At 55.4% G+C, this 15,924-nt stretch overlaps 2 protein-coding genes across 2 annotated transcripts; one reads left to right on the forward strand and one right to left on the reverse strand.

The window, feature by feature from the left end:
- Positions 1–1,281: 1,281 nt before the first annotated feature.
- DRD4 (dopamine receptor D4) lies at positions 1,282–4,125 on the reverse strand. The gene is made up of 4 exons (XM_026490403.3): positions 3,853–4,125; positions 2,194–2,306; positions 1,607–2,112; positions 1,282–1,484 (listed from the first exon to the last, which is right to left on the reverse strand). Exons 1-4 carry the CDS (start codon positions 4,123–4,125, stop codon positions 1,282–1,284), a joined length of 1,095 nt encoding a protein of 364 aa, XP_026346188.1.
- Positions 4,126–14,785: 10,660 nt separating this feature from the next.
- Positions 14,786–15,602, forward strand: SCT (secretin). The gene is made up of 4 exons (XM_026490364.4): positions 14,786–14,862; positions 14,967–15,068; positions 15,169–15,261; positions 15,479–15,602. The coding sequence occupies exons 1-4, from the start codon at positions 14,786–14,788 to the stop codon at positions 15,600–15,602; spliced, it is 396 nt and encodes a 131-aa protein (XP_026346149.1).
- The last annotated feature ends 322 nt before the right edge of the window (positions 15,603–15,924 follow it).

The raw sequence follows: 15,924 nt of genomic DNA on the forward strand, positions 1-15,924 counted from the left end.
GGGGAGGCCCAGGGTGTTTGCTGCGACTGTCCTCACACTTCATGGGGAAGAAGGTGCCAGAAACTCGAGGAGCCACCAGATCCAGGGTCTACCAGGTGCCCCTCGCCCCACTCCCACTGAGACCCTGAGCAGGGGAAGGTGAGCACCCCCAGGCGGGAAGGGACAGCCCCGTGCTGTTGTGAGGTTGGGACCTCACAGCCCATAATTTCTCACGTTCAGAAGAAAACTTAGTGCCTCGAAGCACAGACAGCATCGCTGATACGGGAATAGTAGCCCTGGAGAGCAGAGGGCCCCAGGACCGCGGGCTTGAGAGCGGCCCCCTCCTCTCCAGGATCGGGTCTGTGCTGTGAGCACAGAGGGGCAGCCTGCTGGCTCTGCCCTGCCTTGGGCCAGGCGCCTCCTCCTGCTCGCGGGAGGCTGCCTCAGTGGCCCACCCAGCACCCAGCACCATCTCCTCAGGGCTTTGGACACGATCAAAGTCGAGGTCACAGGGAACTGGGCTCTGACGTGGGGGCAGCGGACGTGGTGTGGGGCCACCTTCGCTGTTCCTTGCAGAAGCAGGGGCCAGTCTGGGTGGGCCTGGCTGCTGATGGGCTCACTGTGGTTGTCTTCCCACTGGGTTTCAAAAGGGCAGGTTGTCTTCCCACTGGGTTTCAAAAGGGCATTCTCAGGAAACCACCATGCTCAGCCCCAGGGCAAGTCTCCTCTCTGCAGGACAACGGTCCACGCGCTCCCGTTGAGAGAGGGGTAATGGCTGTGGAGCGGGGATGAGGCTGCCGGCCCTGAACAGCTGGGGGAGGATGTGTCAGGGCGGGAACCTTCTGGAGGAGCCTGTAGGCAGCCCCACAAGCAGAGCGCTGGCCTTCCCAGGCAAGGGCTGCCCTCGTTCTGGAAGTTTCTTCCTGGGTGAGGCTGAATGGGCCTCCCTGGAGCCACCCCCCCCTCCCTGCAGAGCTGGCTTGCCTCCCACCTCACCCTGAGCCTGGACCCGCTTCGTGGGGTTGGTCTATTCTCTGGGCTTCCTCAGAAGGAAGGAGGGGCTTAACTGGCCCGGCCGGGTTAGTGGGGGTCTGTGCTCCGCCAGGGCAGAAGCTCCTCCTCCTTGCTCCTCCCACCCCCTCCCCGCTCCGTCCTCCCCACCCCCAGCCTTCCCAGCTGGTGTTTAGGAAGGTACTGGTTTAATCTGTCGTACAAAACCGCCGCCTCCCTTGCTGGGGTCCTGACCCCTGAGGCATGGCCAGGTCCTCTCAGAGGACTCTGGGGGTGCGGGTGGGGGGCTGCTCAGCAGCAGAGACGAAGGGCCTTGCGGAAGACGGCGCGGAACTCGGCGTTGAAGACGGTGTAGATGAGGGGGTTGAGGGCGCTGTTGACGTAGCCCAGCCAGGTGACCGCGCTGACCAGCCTCGGAGGCACAGCGCAGGCGGGACACAGCGCCCGGGTGATGTGCACCACAAAGAAGGGGGTCCAGCACACCAGGAAGGCCCCTGGAGGGCAGAGGGCGCAGTGAGCCAGGGTCCCTGCGGCGCCCTGGGCCCCTGGGCACCGTCTCCTCCCGAAGGCCCTGCCACCTTCCACTCCGCCCACCAACCCCAGGGCAGGCACCCACCGACCACCACGGGCAGGACCCTCATGGCTTTGCGCTCCCGGCCGGTGATCTTGGCGCGCCTCCTCTTGCTTGCCTGCAGCGGGGGCTCGGCTGGGATGGCGTCAGGAGCATCCGGGGGCGCAACGGCCTCGAGGGGCAGAAGGGCCTCGGGGTTCTCGACGGGCTCGGGGGGCGGCGGGCCAGGGCCGCTGGGCCGGCGCGGCGCCCGGCCGTGCAGCTTGGCGCGACGGGCAGCCTCCCAGCGCCGCAGGCCCCGAAAAGTGGCCCAGTAGAGCAGCAGCATGAGCGGGCAGGGCAGGAAGAAGGAGCACACGGACGAGTAGACGACGTAGTCGCGGTCCTCCAGGCGGCACACGGCTGGGTCGCGGCCACGCGCATCGTTGAGGCCGCACAGCACCGGCGCGGCCACCGCCGCCGACAGCAGCCACGTGGCGCCGATGAGCCCCAGCTGGCGCCCGCCGCCGCTCTGGCGGTTGTAGCTCAGCGGCACGGCCACGGCCACGAACCTGCGGGGGACGCGGTGAGGACTACCCGGACAGGGGAGGGGCGCCGGGAGGGGAGGGGGCGTGAGGCGGCGGGCGGCTCACCTGTCCACGCTGATGGCGCAGAGGTTGAAGATGGAGGCGGTGCACAGCATGACGTCCATGGCCATGAGCGCATCACAGAGGCCGGCACTGAACAGCCACACGCCGCCCTGGACCTGCGCCGGGAAGGGGCACCGGGGAGGAAGGGGGGGGGGCGCAACAGACACAAGACCCGCTCGCCGGTCTCCCCCAGCCCAGGAGCCCTCACAGCCACCTGGGCTGAGCTCTTTCTGACCCCCACCTTTCTGGGAGGAGCGGGAAAGTTCCAGAGGCCCGCACACCTGGGCAGTCTTCCCACTGAACTGGGCGAGATTCCCTCCCTCCCCCTTCTGTTAGAGCCAAGAAAGGCCTGGAGGAAGCCTTGGCAAAGGGGTCCAGACCGTCAAGGACTCTGATCTCTGCCGCTGTGGGGCTCAGGGTAGGGGGGCGCTCCTCCAGCAGCCTGGCTGCCCTGGAGCCTGCAGCCCACTGGCCCCGTTTCCTCCCCTCAGGATGGCTGAGGCAGCCTGTCTGATTAAACTCTGCCACTGCTCTGGGACTCCACAAGTCACCTCACTTTTGTCCCCTCATCTGCTCTGAGGATAAATCAGTTAAAAGATGTAAAGGCCTCAGCACCGTGCCCAGTGCCCCCACCAAGGGCAAAGGAGCAGACAGCTTCCCCCCTTCTAAATCCCCTCCCGCTGATTTGGGACGATTAGGAGCTTAAGAGCTGTCATTGTGACGTCTGTCTGTGGCTCTGGGGAAGGAGCAGGTCATGTGTGTCCTTGCCCTGCTGGCTGTGCCCCAGCCCTGCCCAGTCTTACCATGTCCACTTTAGAAAAACTGAACCTCTCCTCCCCCACTGCCCGGGTCACCGCGCTCCCAGCCCAGGCCTAAGCAGCTTTTCTCTGACCAAACTACAAAGCAGACAAAGGCTGGTACCAAGGGGGACCCACCTGAGGGCCAGATCTGGTCTGGGGTTGGAGGTTTCTGGGCCCTGGTTCTTGGCAGGGGCTCTGGACCCCACACCAAACCCTGCTTCCGGTGCCAGGATCAGGGCAGGGCTTGCCCTTCCCCCAACCCTGCTCACTTCTCATCAGCTCCTGGCAGCTGAATGCCCCTCCCGCTGTGGGCAGAGTATGGTGCATGAGTGAGGGTCCCTTCCCTGGGGTGCTCTGCTGCGTGCCTGTTCCTGCTCATGCCTGGCTGTGGCTTTGTGCAGTGATGTGTATGTGTCTCTGTGCCCCAGGGAGAGCCGGGGGGGGGGCTAAACCTGACCTGCCCTTCCATCTGGCTCCCCTGGGGAGGGGAACCTCACCTGAGGGGGTGGTGGGTGGCTGCACTGCCAACGTCGCCTGTTTCTGAGGTCCCTGGCTTGAAGGGCAAAACGTCTCTGGGGTAGAAGATGCCAAAACAGGGACAGGAGAAGAGAGGTACAGAGGAAGGAGGGTGGACAGCCAGCCAGCCAAGCAGGTAAACTGACAGCGAGTTGGGGGGGCCGGTGGTCAGAGGGGACCGAGGTTCCAGTTGTCCTGGGACCAGGCACAGCGTCCCCGCAGCCGCCCCGGCTCGAGGTTCCAGAGAAGCCCAGCGGCCAGGTCGCTCTCGGTCCTCACGGTGGATGGGGACAGGGGACGAAGGAGCCGGTGAGGAATGTGCGTTCGGTCGTGAACAGCGGCTCACCTCGGAGTAGACGAAGAGAGGCAGCACGAGCAGGGCGAGTAGTAGGTCGGCGGCTGCCAGGCTCACGATGAAGTAGTTGGTGGGCGTCTGCAGGGCGCGCTCGGCCGCCACGCTGACGCACACGAGCGCATTCCCCGCGAGCACGGCGCCGATGAGCAGTACGCCCCCCGCCAGCGCCGCCGCCGCTCCGGGGGTCCCCGCGCCGCCGCCGCCCGTTCCCGGCCCGCGCCCCGCCAGCAGCCCGTCCGCGTCCGCGGCGCTGCGGTTCCCCATGGCGCACCTGCCCCCATGCGCCCGGGCGGGCGTTCAGCACCGCGGACAGTGCCCGGGTCACGAACCCGGGAGCCCCGCCCCCAGGCCCGCCCCGAGCCCGTCCGGAGTCCCTCCCCGATCCGCCCGCTGGGTGCTCCCCGGGCTCTCTAAGGTACACCCTGTCTTTGCCCGTCTTCGACTTTCGCGCTCCGAGAGACGAGCAGCTGAACAAACGCGATGGCCCTTGAGAGAAGCGTTGAGCGAGGTGATTGGCACGGGCGGGCCCAGCGTCGCCCCGCGCCGCGCAGGCTTGGAGGTACGCGCGGGCGTGCGCTCTGGGAAACCGACCGGGATGGAAGGTTGGCCGGACCCTCCCTCGAGGTGCGCGGGCGCCCAACGCCAGCGCCGTCCCGCCGGGCCCCAGAAACCCCTGGGTCCCGCCTGCGCCGGAGGGGTATCCGCTTCTCAGGGACGCCCCAGGAGGCGCCGCCAGGCCTAGGCGGGGCCCCTTGTCACTCCACCCCGTTCCCAGCCCCCGCCCCCCAGCACCGTTCTCAGGCCGGTTCCGCCAGACAGTGGGAGACCCGAACTCCTTGCTCGCCTCCCCTGTGGGCCCCCTGATGGGGCTTCCCCCCAAGTGATTGCAGACCCCAGTGTGGGGCCCTGCGCCCCGTCCCCTGCAGCAGCCTCTCGTCCCTGCCCAGGATCCTGCCCAGTTACTCTCCAACAACGGCCACTGCCTGGCGCTTACCTCATAGGGTGAACTGAGAGGAGAGGAGGAAGGTGCAAGCGCTCGCGGAGCTTTGCAGTTGCCATGGTTCTGCCCGCTCTTCAGACACACACTACCTGAGTCACCGCCTTCTTCACAGAGAAGAAAAAGCCCCGGGGCTGCACCTGCCAAACCCACAAACTCACTGGATCCTGGGGCCACCTCGGGCCCTTCACCCCCACCCGCCAACACATGACTGTGGGAGCTGGGGAGGCTCCGGGGCCAGGGTCCCAGCTCCGCGTGGGCAGGACTATTGTAGACCAGATGCTCGGGGCGCAGAGGTAGCCAGAGACAACTGTGCATGACAGAGCCCGGACGGCGCTGGTTCACGACGAGCACGGAAAGAACATACGTGGAAAACGCAGTACCGCGAGTATGTTACTATGGACTTAGTAAAACAGAGTGACACGGGCCTGGAGCCCGTCCCTAGGGGCCGTGAAGTGGGCCCTCCACCTGCACCACTCTCTGGGACACCTGACGCACACCCACCCCCTCGGTTTCCGTTTCAGGCTCCCTCGGCCCTACGAGCCGGAGACTCAGGATGGGCCTGGAGCTCATAGCGGCTGCCAGGAACTCAGAGACCGCAGGGGACAAGGGCCGCTTGATGGGCGGAGACGTGCGTAGTAAAGAGAAAACAAGAAGCACCTGGGTGGCTCAGGCAGCCGAATGCGTCAGACTCTTGATTTCGACTCAGGTTGTGATCTTGGGCTTCTGAGCCCCGTCAGCCTCTGGGCTCATCGCTCAGCGGGATTCTGCTAGAGACCGCCTCTCCCTCCCCTCCGCCCCTCCCCCTGCTTGTTTGCAGGCGCTCTCTCTCTCAGATAAATAAACCCTTAAAGAGAGAACAAGGACTCTGAACAAAAATGTCGCAGTGATAGCTGTACGGGGTGAAGTCGCATGACTCTGATGGGCCCCTAGGTCTCACCTGCTTATAACACCTGCATCCCTTTCACACAGATTAGCAGAGGGACAGGTGGGCTTTCTTCCCACCCGAAGCCTCGAACAAGAGAACTCGCAATACTGGTGACCGGAGCAGGAGGAACCTGGTTCTCTCACAGGACACAAGTTCAAGGCGGGGGGGGGGGGGGCGCTCTGCGATCTCGGGTTGGACGCCAAGTAGGGAATCTCGCCTAGCCTCCGATCTGCTTGGAGTTTCCTCCTGGTCCCCAGATGTCGGCCACCATGAAGAGTGAAAAGGCAGTCTGGACCGGGAAGGGATATATGCAATAGAGATCTCTGATAAAGGATGAGGATCCAGAATATACAAAGAGCTCCATCAAATCAATAAGAAAGGCAAAGGTCTTAAAGAGACCTCACAGCAGAGAGAACTCTAACGGTCACTAAGCATATGAGAGCGTGCTCAGTATCATCAGTCATCAGGGAAATGACAACACAATTCACAACGGCACGCCACCACATACTAACACGGAAAGAAGTGGGGGCGCCTGTAGGCTCAGTCGGCTAAGCATCTGCCTCGGGCTCAGGGCGTGATCCCGGGGTCCTGGGGTCGAGCCCCACATCGGGCTCCCTGCTCAGCGGGGAGTCTGCTTCTCCCTCTGTGTTTCCCTCTGATCTCTCTTGCTCTTGCTCTCTCTCAAATAAATTATAAATACATACATACAAAAATAAATAAATAAAATGGGGGAAAAGGTGTCAGATACGTGATGTGAACGTATTTTCTCCCAGACTGTAGCTCGTCACTTCATTCTCATATCTGAGTTTTTTGTTTTTTTTTTTGGTTTTTTTAATGTGGAAGGTATGAGCCGAGGCTCTTTTTTCCTTGCCTCTGGCTGTCCGGTCATCTGAGCATCATTTCGCGAGAAGGCTCTTTTCTCCACTGGGTTGCCTTTGAACTTCTGTCAGCAAATCACTCGATCGTGTTTGTGTGGGGCTGTTCTTTCACTCTCACTTCCGTCCCGTTACCCACAGGTCTATACGTCTTTCCTGTCAGCAGCAGCACACAGCCTTGACGGCCACGCCTGCACAGTCGGTCGGGGACTCGGGCTCTAGCAGTTCTTGAATTTGCTCCTTCACAAAATCGTTTTCACTATTCTAGTTCTTTTGTCTGTATGCATGGACTTTTAAAAAAGATTTTATTTATTTATCTGAGAGAGAGAGAACAAGCAGGGGGAGCAGCAGAGGGGGAAGCAGACCCCCCTGCTGAGCAGGGAGCCCGGTCCCAGGATCCTGAGATCCTGAGCCAGGGCAGACGCTTCACCGACGGAGCCTCCCAGGCGCCCCTGTATGTGGGGGTTTTAAAATCAGCTTGTCTCTTCCTACAAACATAGTCCTGCTTGGAATTTGATTGGGATTGTGAGGAATCTATGCAACTAATTTAGGGCAAACTGACATCTCAACGATGGTAAGTCTTCCAATCTGTGAACACAAGCATATCTCTCCATTCAATTTCTTTCATCAGTATTTTGTTTTCAGCATACAGATCCTGCACATATTTTGTAAGATTCATGACTAAATAGGTCATGCCTTCTGATAGGATTGGTAAATGGTTCTTCTTAGAAATATCATTTCCAATTGTTCATTGCTAACATGTGGAAATACAGTTTTTGTGTGTTGACCTTGTGCCCTTTGTTGTTGCTAAAACCTATTAATGCAAGGATTTGTTTTGTTTTCATCAGAATTTCTTTTTTTTTAAAGATTTTATTTATTCGACAGAGAGAGAGACGGCCAGCGAGAGAGGGAACACACGCAGGGGGAGTGGGAGAGGAAGAAGCAGGCTCATAGCGGAGGAGCCCAATGTGGGGCTCGATCCCAGAACGCCGGGATCACGCCCTGAGCCGAAGGCAGACGCTTAACGACTGCGCCCCCCAGGTGCCCCTCATCAGAATTTCTAAATAGACAATTACTTGTTTATGAGTAGAGACCATTTTATTTCTTCCTTTCTTATCTGGACGCCCTTCCTTCCTTCCCTTCTTCCCCCTGATTTTACGAACTGGAATGGAACATAACGTCGTTCAGAAATGGTGAAAGCAAACATCTTTGCCTTGTTCTCAACCGTATGGAAAAAGCTTTCAACTTTCGCCGTCGAGTGCCCTGGCAGCTGTGGGTTTTGGTTCCTCACTAGGTTGAGAGAATTCTATTCTTAGTTTTCTGAGAGGCCTGAACATGAACAGCTGTCGAATTCTCTCGAATAGTTTTACACGTCGACTGAGATCGTGCGGCCTCTCTTCTTGGGTCTGCTGATGTGGTGAAGCCCGGGGTTGGGCTTTGGAAAGCTGAGCCAGCCTTTCCCTCATGGCACGAAGCCCGTTCGGTCATGGCATCTTCCTCCTTTCCTCATAGTGCTGGATTCAATTCGGTAATGCTGGTCCAGGAGTTTTGTGTCTGTGGTTCTCTTTTCTTACACTGTTTCTGTCTGGTCTGGGGGTTTTAGCAGCAGAGTAGCGCTGGTCTCCTAAACTGAGCTGGGAAGTGCCCCCTTCTCTTTTCTGTGCCAGAGTGTGTAGAACTGATGTCAACTCTTCCTTCAGAGTTGCCAGCAAAGACACCCGGGCCTGCGGTTTTCCTTGTCGCGTGAGTTCTCACTATGAAGATGGCTTTCGGGGGGCTGTTCCGGCCGTCTGTCTCTCCTGGGGTGCGTGTGGTCGTGTGTCTTCCGAGGAACTGGTATGTTTCCTGATGGTTTTCAGATGTAAAGGCCTACAGTTGTTTGTATGCTCTTTTATTAACCGTTTCATACCTCTGAGGTCTCTGTTGCCAGTGCCTCTTTCCTCCCTTCTAGTCATAAAGTGTGTATTTTTTCTGGGTCAGTCTTGCTGGAGATTTATTAGCTTTACTGATCTTTTCAAAAAACCAGCTTTTGGTTTTTTTCTATAGTTCCTTTCATTTTCAATGTCATCGCTTTCTGATTTTATCTTTATTCTTTCTTTCATCGTATTTCCTTTGTGCTTAATTTGTCCCTTTTCTAGTTTGTGAGGCCATTGTTTTTCTAACATAAGCATTTAATGCTAGAAATGTCCGTCTGAAGTGCAGCCCACGCATTTCCGTGTGTTTGATCAATCACGTTCCGTTGAAAATATTTTCTTCTTTCCCTGAGACTTCTGTGACCCATGGTTACTCGGAACTATGTTGTTTTGTTTCCCAATGTCTGGAGATTTTCTTGTTACCTTTCTATTATTCACTTCTAGTTTGTTCCATCACAGTGAGAAAAACAACGCTGCGTCAGATCTCAATTCTTTTAAACTTAAGGTTTATTTTATGAGCCAGAATAGGATCTACGTTGACCAAGGCTCCGTGTGCACCTGGCAAGCGTGTGCTCTGCTGCTATGAGCTGGCGAGGTGTGCAAATGTCAGTCGGTTCGGAACGCAGCTCTGCGGACCTTCTACGTCCTTGCTGGTCGCCGACTGAGCCACCCAGGCACCCCAAAAGTTTACTGTTTTTAGTAAGCTCTATACCGAATGTGGGGCTTGAACCCATGACCCTGAGATCAAGAGTCACATGCTCCTTTGACTGAGCAAGCCAGGCACCCTGAATACATTTTTTAAAATTCATAGGACCATACATCAAAAAGAGTAGCCAGAAATAGTAAATTAAGCTTCATAAACTATGTGTGATCCCAGGTTTGCAGACAAAGGCTTTCGTGAAGTTCAATAAGGGTACAGAGCCCGGCTGGCTCAGTCCGTGAGGCGTCTGCCTTCGGCTCAGGTCGTGAGCGCAGGGTCCTGGGATGGAGTCCTGCGTCAGGCTCCCTGCTCAGCGGGGAGCCCGCTTCTCCCTCTGCCTGCCTCTCCCCCTCTTTGTGCTCTCTCTCTTGCTCGCTCGCTCTCTGACAAAAAAATAAATAATAAAAATCTTAATTAAAAAAAAAAAAGATTGCAGAGATGGGCAGCTCAGCCTGACAGAAGGATGTTCTAATTCTGTCCAAAGCCTCTGGCCGGTGAAAGCTGGGATGTGTGGCTTCGAAAGCCACCCCATCCTCCTGGGACTGGTGAGGACGTCTGTAACCCTCTAGAATAGGACAGAAGCTGGAGCTGTCATCCCAGTGGTGATGCTTGAGCCGGTGCTGGGGCCAGGTTTGTAACCCTTCACCGCAGAGTTTTATGGGACGCTTGAAACATTCAAGATAATATTTATATGGCTTGCAAGAGTTGTTTGATAGTTTAAGAATCTCTCCTTAATCAATAGAACAAGAACATCAGCAAAGCTATAGAAGAAGGTGAGTAACAGTCAACCAAGTAGATATATTGGACATTTACGGAGCAGTCCACTGACATCAGAGAAACACGTACTCTCTTCAAATAGATACGGGCATCCACCAAGAGAGACCACATTCTACATCAAAAAAGAAGCTTAACAAATTTTTTGAAAGAATGGAAATCATACAAAGTATGTTCTCTGACCATAAAGGAATTAAATTAGAAACCAACAGAGAGATAACAGAAAAATCTCCAAAAATTTCAGAATTAACACAATTCTAAGTAATCTATGGGTCAAAGGAGAAATTAGAAAATATTTTGAACTAAAGAAAAATAGAAATACATCATATTGAAATTTATGAGATGGAGCTAAAGCTAACCTCAGAGGAAAATTCATAGCATTAACTACTTCATTTGAAAAGAAGGGTGGTCTCAAATGAAGGTAAAATACCAATTAGCAATCTGAAGAAGAAACACCACATGGTCATATCGACTGATGCAGAAAAACACTTGACAAAATTCAACATGCACTCATGACAAAAGTGCCTAGCAAACTAGAACTAGAAGGAACTCCTCCAACCCAACAAAAGGCATCTTCAAACCCTGCAGTCAGCATGACACTTCATGATGCAAGACTGAGTGCCTTCCAGCTAAACTCAGGAAAAAGGATGTCCACTCTCACCACTCTTACTCAAGATTGTGCTACCATTCTAGCCAGTGCGATCAAGGAATACAAAATACATGAATAAAATACATCAGGGGCGCCGGGCTGCCTCAGTCGGTTAAGTGTCTGCCTTTGGCTCAGGTCATGATCTCCGGGTCCTGGAATTGAGCCCCGCGTTGGGCTCCCTGCTCGGTGGGGCGTCTGCTTCTCTCTCTCCCTCTGCCGCTCCCCCTGCTTGTACTCTCTCTCTCAAATGAATAATCAATAAATAAAGATATTTAAAATAAATAAATAAGTAAAATCATCCAGATTGGAAAGGGAGAAGTAAAACTGTCCCTATTCACAGACAACATGACTGTCTAAGTAAAACCCCGAGGAATCTACAAAAGCTCCTAGAACTAATAAGTCAGCTTCGCCGAGTAGCAGGATACAAAGCCAACACAGAAGATCAACTGTATTTCTATACACCAGCAACAAATAACTGGGAGCCAAAATTAAAAAGTAAAAACACAACAGCTATAATAATACATGAAATAGGTAGAAATCTGACAAAGAAGTACAGGATCTGGGCACCTGGGTGGCTCAGTGGGTTAAGTGTCTGCATTCAGCTCAGGTCATGATCCGAGTGTCCTGGGATCGCCCAAGCGTCCGGCTTCCTGCTCAGTGGGGAGCCTGCTTCTCCTCCCGCTGCCCTCCCCCTGCTTGTGCTCTCTCTCTCTCACTCTCTCTCAAATAAATAAATGAAACCTTTTTTAAAAAGTTAAATATATTTCCACTCATAGAGTGGGACAAAGTATCAGCAAATCACATTTGCAGCAAATGACTCGTACACAACATATATAAAGAACTCTCAGAGCTCAACAATGCATCACGAGAAAGGAAACTCCAGATAAATATCCTCTATAAATACATATACAAAACTCTTCAACGAGGTATGAGCGAACCCAATCCAGCAGCATTTTTTAAAGGATTATGCACTGTGACTAAGTGTGGATTTATTCCAGGAAGGCAAGGGTAATTCAACAGACAAAACTCAATCAATGTAATACATCACAGTACTAGAATGGAGGGGGAAAACCCATTTAATCATCTCAACAGATGCAGAAAAGGCATCTGATGAAATCCAATACCATTTTATGGTAAAAAGACTCAAACTATGAATAGAAACTTAAAAAAAAAAAAAGAAACTTCCTCAATATGATAAAGGACATCTATCAAAAACCCACAACAAACCTTATACTCAATAGTGAGAGACTGAAAGCTTTTATCCTAAGATCAAGAAAAAGACAGGGATACCTAGTTTTGCTACTTCTCTTTTTTTTTTTTTTAAGATTTTATTTATTTATTCGACAGAGAGACAGCCAGCGAGAGAGGGAACACAAGCAGGGGGAGTGGGAGAGGAAGAAGCAGGCTCATAGCAGAGGAGCCTGATGTGGGGCTCGATCCCATAACGCCGGGATCATTCCCTGAGCCGAAGGCAGACGCTTAACCGCTGTGCCACCCAGGCGCCCCTGCTACTTCTCTTCGTCATGTGCTGGAAGTTCTAGCTAGAAAAATTAGGCAAGAAAAGGAATAAAAGGTATCCAAAATTGGAAAGGAAGAAGTAAACAATTTTAATTGCAGGTGACGTGATCTAATGCATAGGAAGTCCAACAAAACAAAACCCTATTACAACTAATAAATAAATTCAGCAAAGTTGCAGGATATGAGATCAACATATAAAAATCAGTTATATTTCTATACACTAATAATGAACAGTCCAAAAAGGAAGTTAAGAAAATAGTTCCTTTGCAATAGTATCAGAATAAAATACGTAGAGGGCAGCCCTCCAGGGTCCCCTCCCTCTTCTGGAACTCTGTACTACCATCACTCAATAAACGTTTTTTGCTGCCCCCCCCAAAGGAATAAAATACTCAGAAATAAATTTCAGCAGGGCTCCTGGGTGGCACAGTTGGGTTGGGAGTCCTACTCTGGCTTGCAGCTCAGGTCATGATCTCAGGGTTGTGAGATCCAGCTCCGTGTTGGGCTCCACACTTGGCTCAGAGTCGGCTTGGGATACTCTCTCCCTCTCTCTCTGCCCCTCTCACTTGTGCTCTCTCTCTCTCTCTGAAAGCAATAAATCAATCTTTTTTTAAAGGTTTTTATTTATTTGTCAGAGAGAGAGAGCACAAGCAAGGGGAGGGCAGGAAGAGGGGGAAGCAGACTTCCCACTGAGCAGGGAGCCTGATGTGGGGCTCGATCCCAAGACCCTAGGATCACGACCTGAGCCAAAGGCAGATCTTAACCTGCTGAGCCACCCAGGTGCCCCCAATCAACTGATTTTTCAACAAGGGTGTCAAGAGTATCAATCAGGGAAGAGTGGTTTCTTCCACAGAACTCGGCACCCACATGCAAAACAGTGAAGTCGAACCTTAATAACCTGAAACGGAGCAAAGACCTAAATATGTGATCTAAAACTGCAGAAGTCTTAGAAGAAAATATAGGAACAAATCTTCATGACCTCGAATTTGTCAATAGTTTCTTAAACATAACAGCAAAGGCACAAACAAAACAAGTGATGATTGGATTTCATAAAATTAAAATCTTCCGTGCATCAGAGGACGCTACCAGGAAAGTGAAAAGAAGCCTCAGAGAATGGGAGAAGGTATTTACAAATCACATAGCTGATAAGCGTCTATGACTCCGGGGCGCCTGGGTGGCTCGGTGGGTTCCGCGCGGAGGAGCCGCAGCGCCTCGGACGCGGGCTCCGGAGGGGAGAGGCGCGAGGGTGGCGGCCAGGACGATGGGGAGGCCACCCGGAGCCGCGGACTCTGAGCTGGGAGGCGGGCTGCCCACACAGCTGGATCCCAGCCTCCGGGCGCCCTGCATTCGAACTTCCTGAGGCTGGAGAGACCTGAGCCTGTGTGCGGGCTGGGGATGGACGGGAGGTGGAGACGCTGGGCAGACCCCACCGGAAAAGGCGCGCAGCCGAGTTACTCCTGCTTCATCAATACAGGATTAAGTCAGCTTCGGCTTTTAAAAGCTAGTATTGGGGCGCCTGGGTGGCACAGCGGTTAAGTGTCTGCCTTCGGCTCAGGGCGTGATCCCGGCATTGTGGGATAGAGCCCCACATCAGGCTCCTCCACTGGGAGCCTGCTTCTTCCTCTCCCACTCCCCCTGCTTGTGTTCCCTCTCTCGCTGGCTGTCTCTCTCTGTCGGATAAATAAATAAAATCTTTTAAAAATAAAAAAATAAAAGCTAGTACTAATGAAATCCTTAAACAGAAATTACGAATCTAGTAAATGAGGTTATAAGCCAGTAGCTCTTGTGTTAAACTTATACTCATTTTTTAAAAGATTTTATCTTTTTACGTTTTTAGTTATTCATTCATTTAAGTAATCTTTACACCCCATGTGGGGCTCGAACTCACGACCCCAAGATCAAGAATCCAGTGCCCTACGGACTGAGCCAGGCAGGTGCCCCAAACTTCACATTCATTTAAAAATAATTAATAGTCTTTTCTTAAAGAGCAGTTTTAGGGTTACAGAAAAATGGAGCCGCGAGTACAGACAATAGGCACACAGGCCCAGCGTCCCCTACTCCCACCGCCGGTGGAGCCTTTCCAGCGGAGTCCGCGGCTCTGGGGCCGCGTCGGCCTCTCCGGCCTCCACCCTCGCCCAGCTCCTCCCGAGCCCGTCTTGGAGGCGCTCCGCCCCCTGCGCCCAGCGCTAAAAGGGTCCCGCATCTCCCCAGCCCGGCCCCACTGCGCCTCGAAGAGCTTGCAGGCAAGGCTCGGAGGCTTTGCACATGCTGTTCCCGCTGCAGGCTCGCCGGGATGTCCCTCCGCCCCCGAGGGCCTCCCTCCCTGACCCCCGCGGGCCCGCGCGTCCGCGCCCCGGCGCAGCGCTCTCCTCCCCCACCCCCCAGCCAGCCAAGGGGCGCCGACGCGGCGATGGGGGCGGGCGGCCGGCCGGGGCGACAGCTGGGTGGGTGGCCCTGACCTTCCAGGTGGATCGATGAGGGGCGGCCCGCCCGCGCGGCTGCTGGGCGCTATAAAGGGGCCGCGCGGGGCTCGGGCGGCGGCAGCAGCGCTCAGCACCCCCGGCGCGCCCACCATGGCCATCCCGCCCCTGCTGCTGCTGCTGCTGCCGCTGCTGCTCCGGGGTTCTGCCGCGCTCCCCGCGCCCCCCAGGTGAGCCCGCGGGTCCCCCGCGACCCAGGCCCGCTCCTCGGAACCCCCCCCCCGCCCCTCGCCTGGCCCTGAAACGGCCCGCGGTCCCGCCATCCCTTCCCCAGGGCCCCGCGGCACTCGGACGGGACGTTCACCAGCGAGCTCAGCCGCCTGCGGGACAGCGCACGGCTGCAGCGGCTGCTCCAGGGCCTGGTGGGGAAGCGCAGGTGAGGGGCTGCGGGCGCTGCCTCTGAGAGCGGGGGACACCTGCGGGCTGTGGGGGCCCTCCACCTCCAGAACTAACTCTGACTTGGGGTTGGGGGGCAGCGAGCAGGACACAGAGAACAGCACGAGCTGGACCAAGTCGGCTGAGGGCCGTCTCTGCCCACACTGGCCGGACACGCCCACCCTGCAGGCCTGGTGAGCACACACACACACACACACACACCCCGCCTCTGCCGCCAGCTCCTGCCCCACACCCGCCCTGTGGTCCCCGGGGGCACCCTGGGTGAGTGGCAGGAACGGACACGGCAGGGGGCCAGGGGTCTGGGAAGGTGAAACGGTGCCTGTGACAGAGGAGGCCCAGTTTCCCCAGGTGGGCAGCAGCCTGCAGCCCCTAACCTGGCTGTCTGCACAGGATGCCCCTGAGGGACCCCCTGGATCAGGCCTGGTCTCCCCAGCTGCCTCCTGGATCCGGGTCTGGGACCTCGTTTTCAGAGCCAGCCATCCCTGCTGTGAAGGGGACACAGAGGAGGCCCTGAGGAAGAAGGAACTTCCCGCTGCGGCTGCCACTGCAAGGGCCACGGAGTGGAGCCTGGCCGGGGAGGGGGTGGGGAGGAGGAGGGGGGGCTGCACGTGTCACCAATAAAGGAGGAATTCAAACTCTGGCCCCGTGAGCTCACTCTGCGCCATCTCCCAGGGCAGTGCTGTCAGAATGCAGGAGGGCCCTGACCGTGGCTCCTGGGACTGTGGCCACACCCAGCTGCCCTTTAAACCTGGGAAGCAAGTGGGGCGCCTCACCTCCCTTATCTCTCCGGTCCCTTTGACCGAGGTCCCCAGAGACCCATCTGCAACCCTGCATTG

This window comes from Ursus arctos, unplaced genomic scaffold (assembly GCF_023065955.2).
Source record: "Ursus arctos isolate Adak ecotype North America unplaced genomic scaffold, UrsArc2.0 scaffold_23, whole genome shotgun sequence".
In the NCBI taxonomy this organism is placed as follows: Eukaryota; Metazoa; Chordata; class Mammalia; order Carnivora; family Ursidae; genus Ursus; species Ursus arctos.

Bases quoted from the DNA above. Each gene is read 5' to 3' on its own strand.
- DRD4 (XM_026490403.3), bottom strand. From the start codon at position 4,125: ATGGGGAACCGCAGCGCCGCGGACGCGGACGGGCTGCTGGCGGGGCGC. The intron at 2,113-2,193 runs GTGAGCCGCCCG...CGTCCCCCGCAG, and splicing joins TGCGCCATCAGCGTGGACAG to GTTCGTGGCCGTGGCCGTGC. The intron at 1,485-1,606 runs GTGGGTGCCTGC...TCTGCCCTCCAG, and splicing joins GGTCCTGCCCGTGGTGGTCG to GGGCCTTCCTGGTGTGCTGG.
- SCT (XM_026490364.4), top strand. From the start codon at position 14,786: ATGGCCATCCCGCCCCTGCTGCTGCTGCTGCTGCCGCTGCTGCTCCGG. The intron at 15,069-15,168 runs GTGAGGGGCTGC...GTTGGGGGGCAG, and splicing joins GGCCTGGTGGGGAAGCGCAG to CGAGCAGGACACAGAGAACA. The intron at 15,262-15,478 runs GTGAGCACACAC...CTGTCTGCACAG, and splicing joins ACGCCCACCCTGCAGGCCTG to GATGCCCCTGAGGGACCCCC.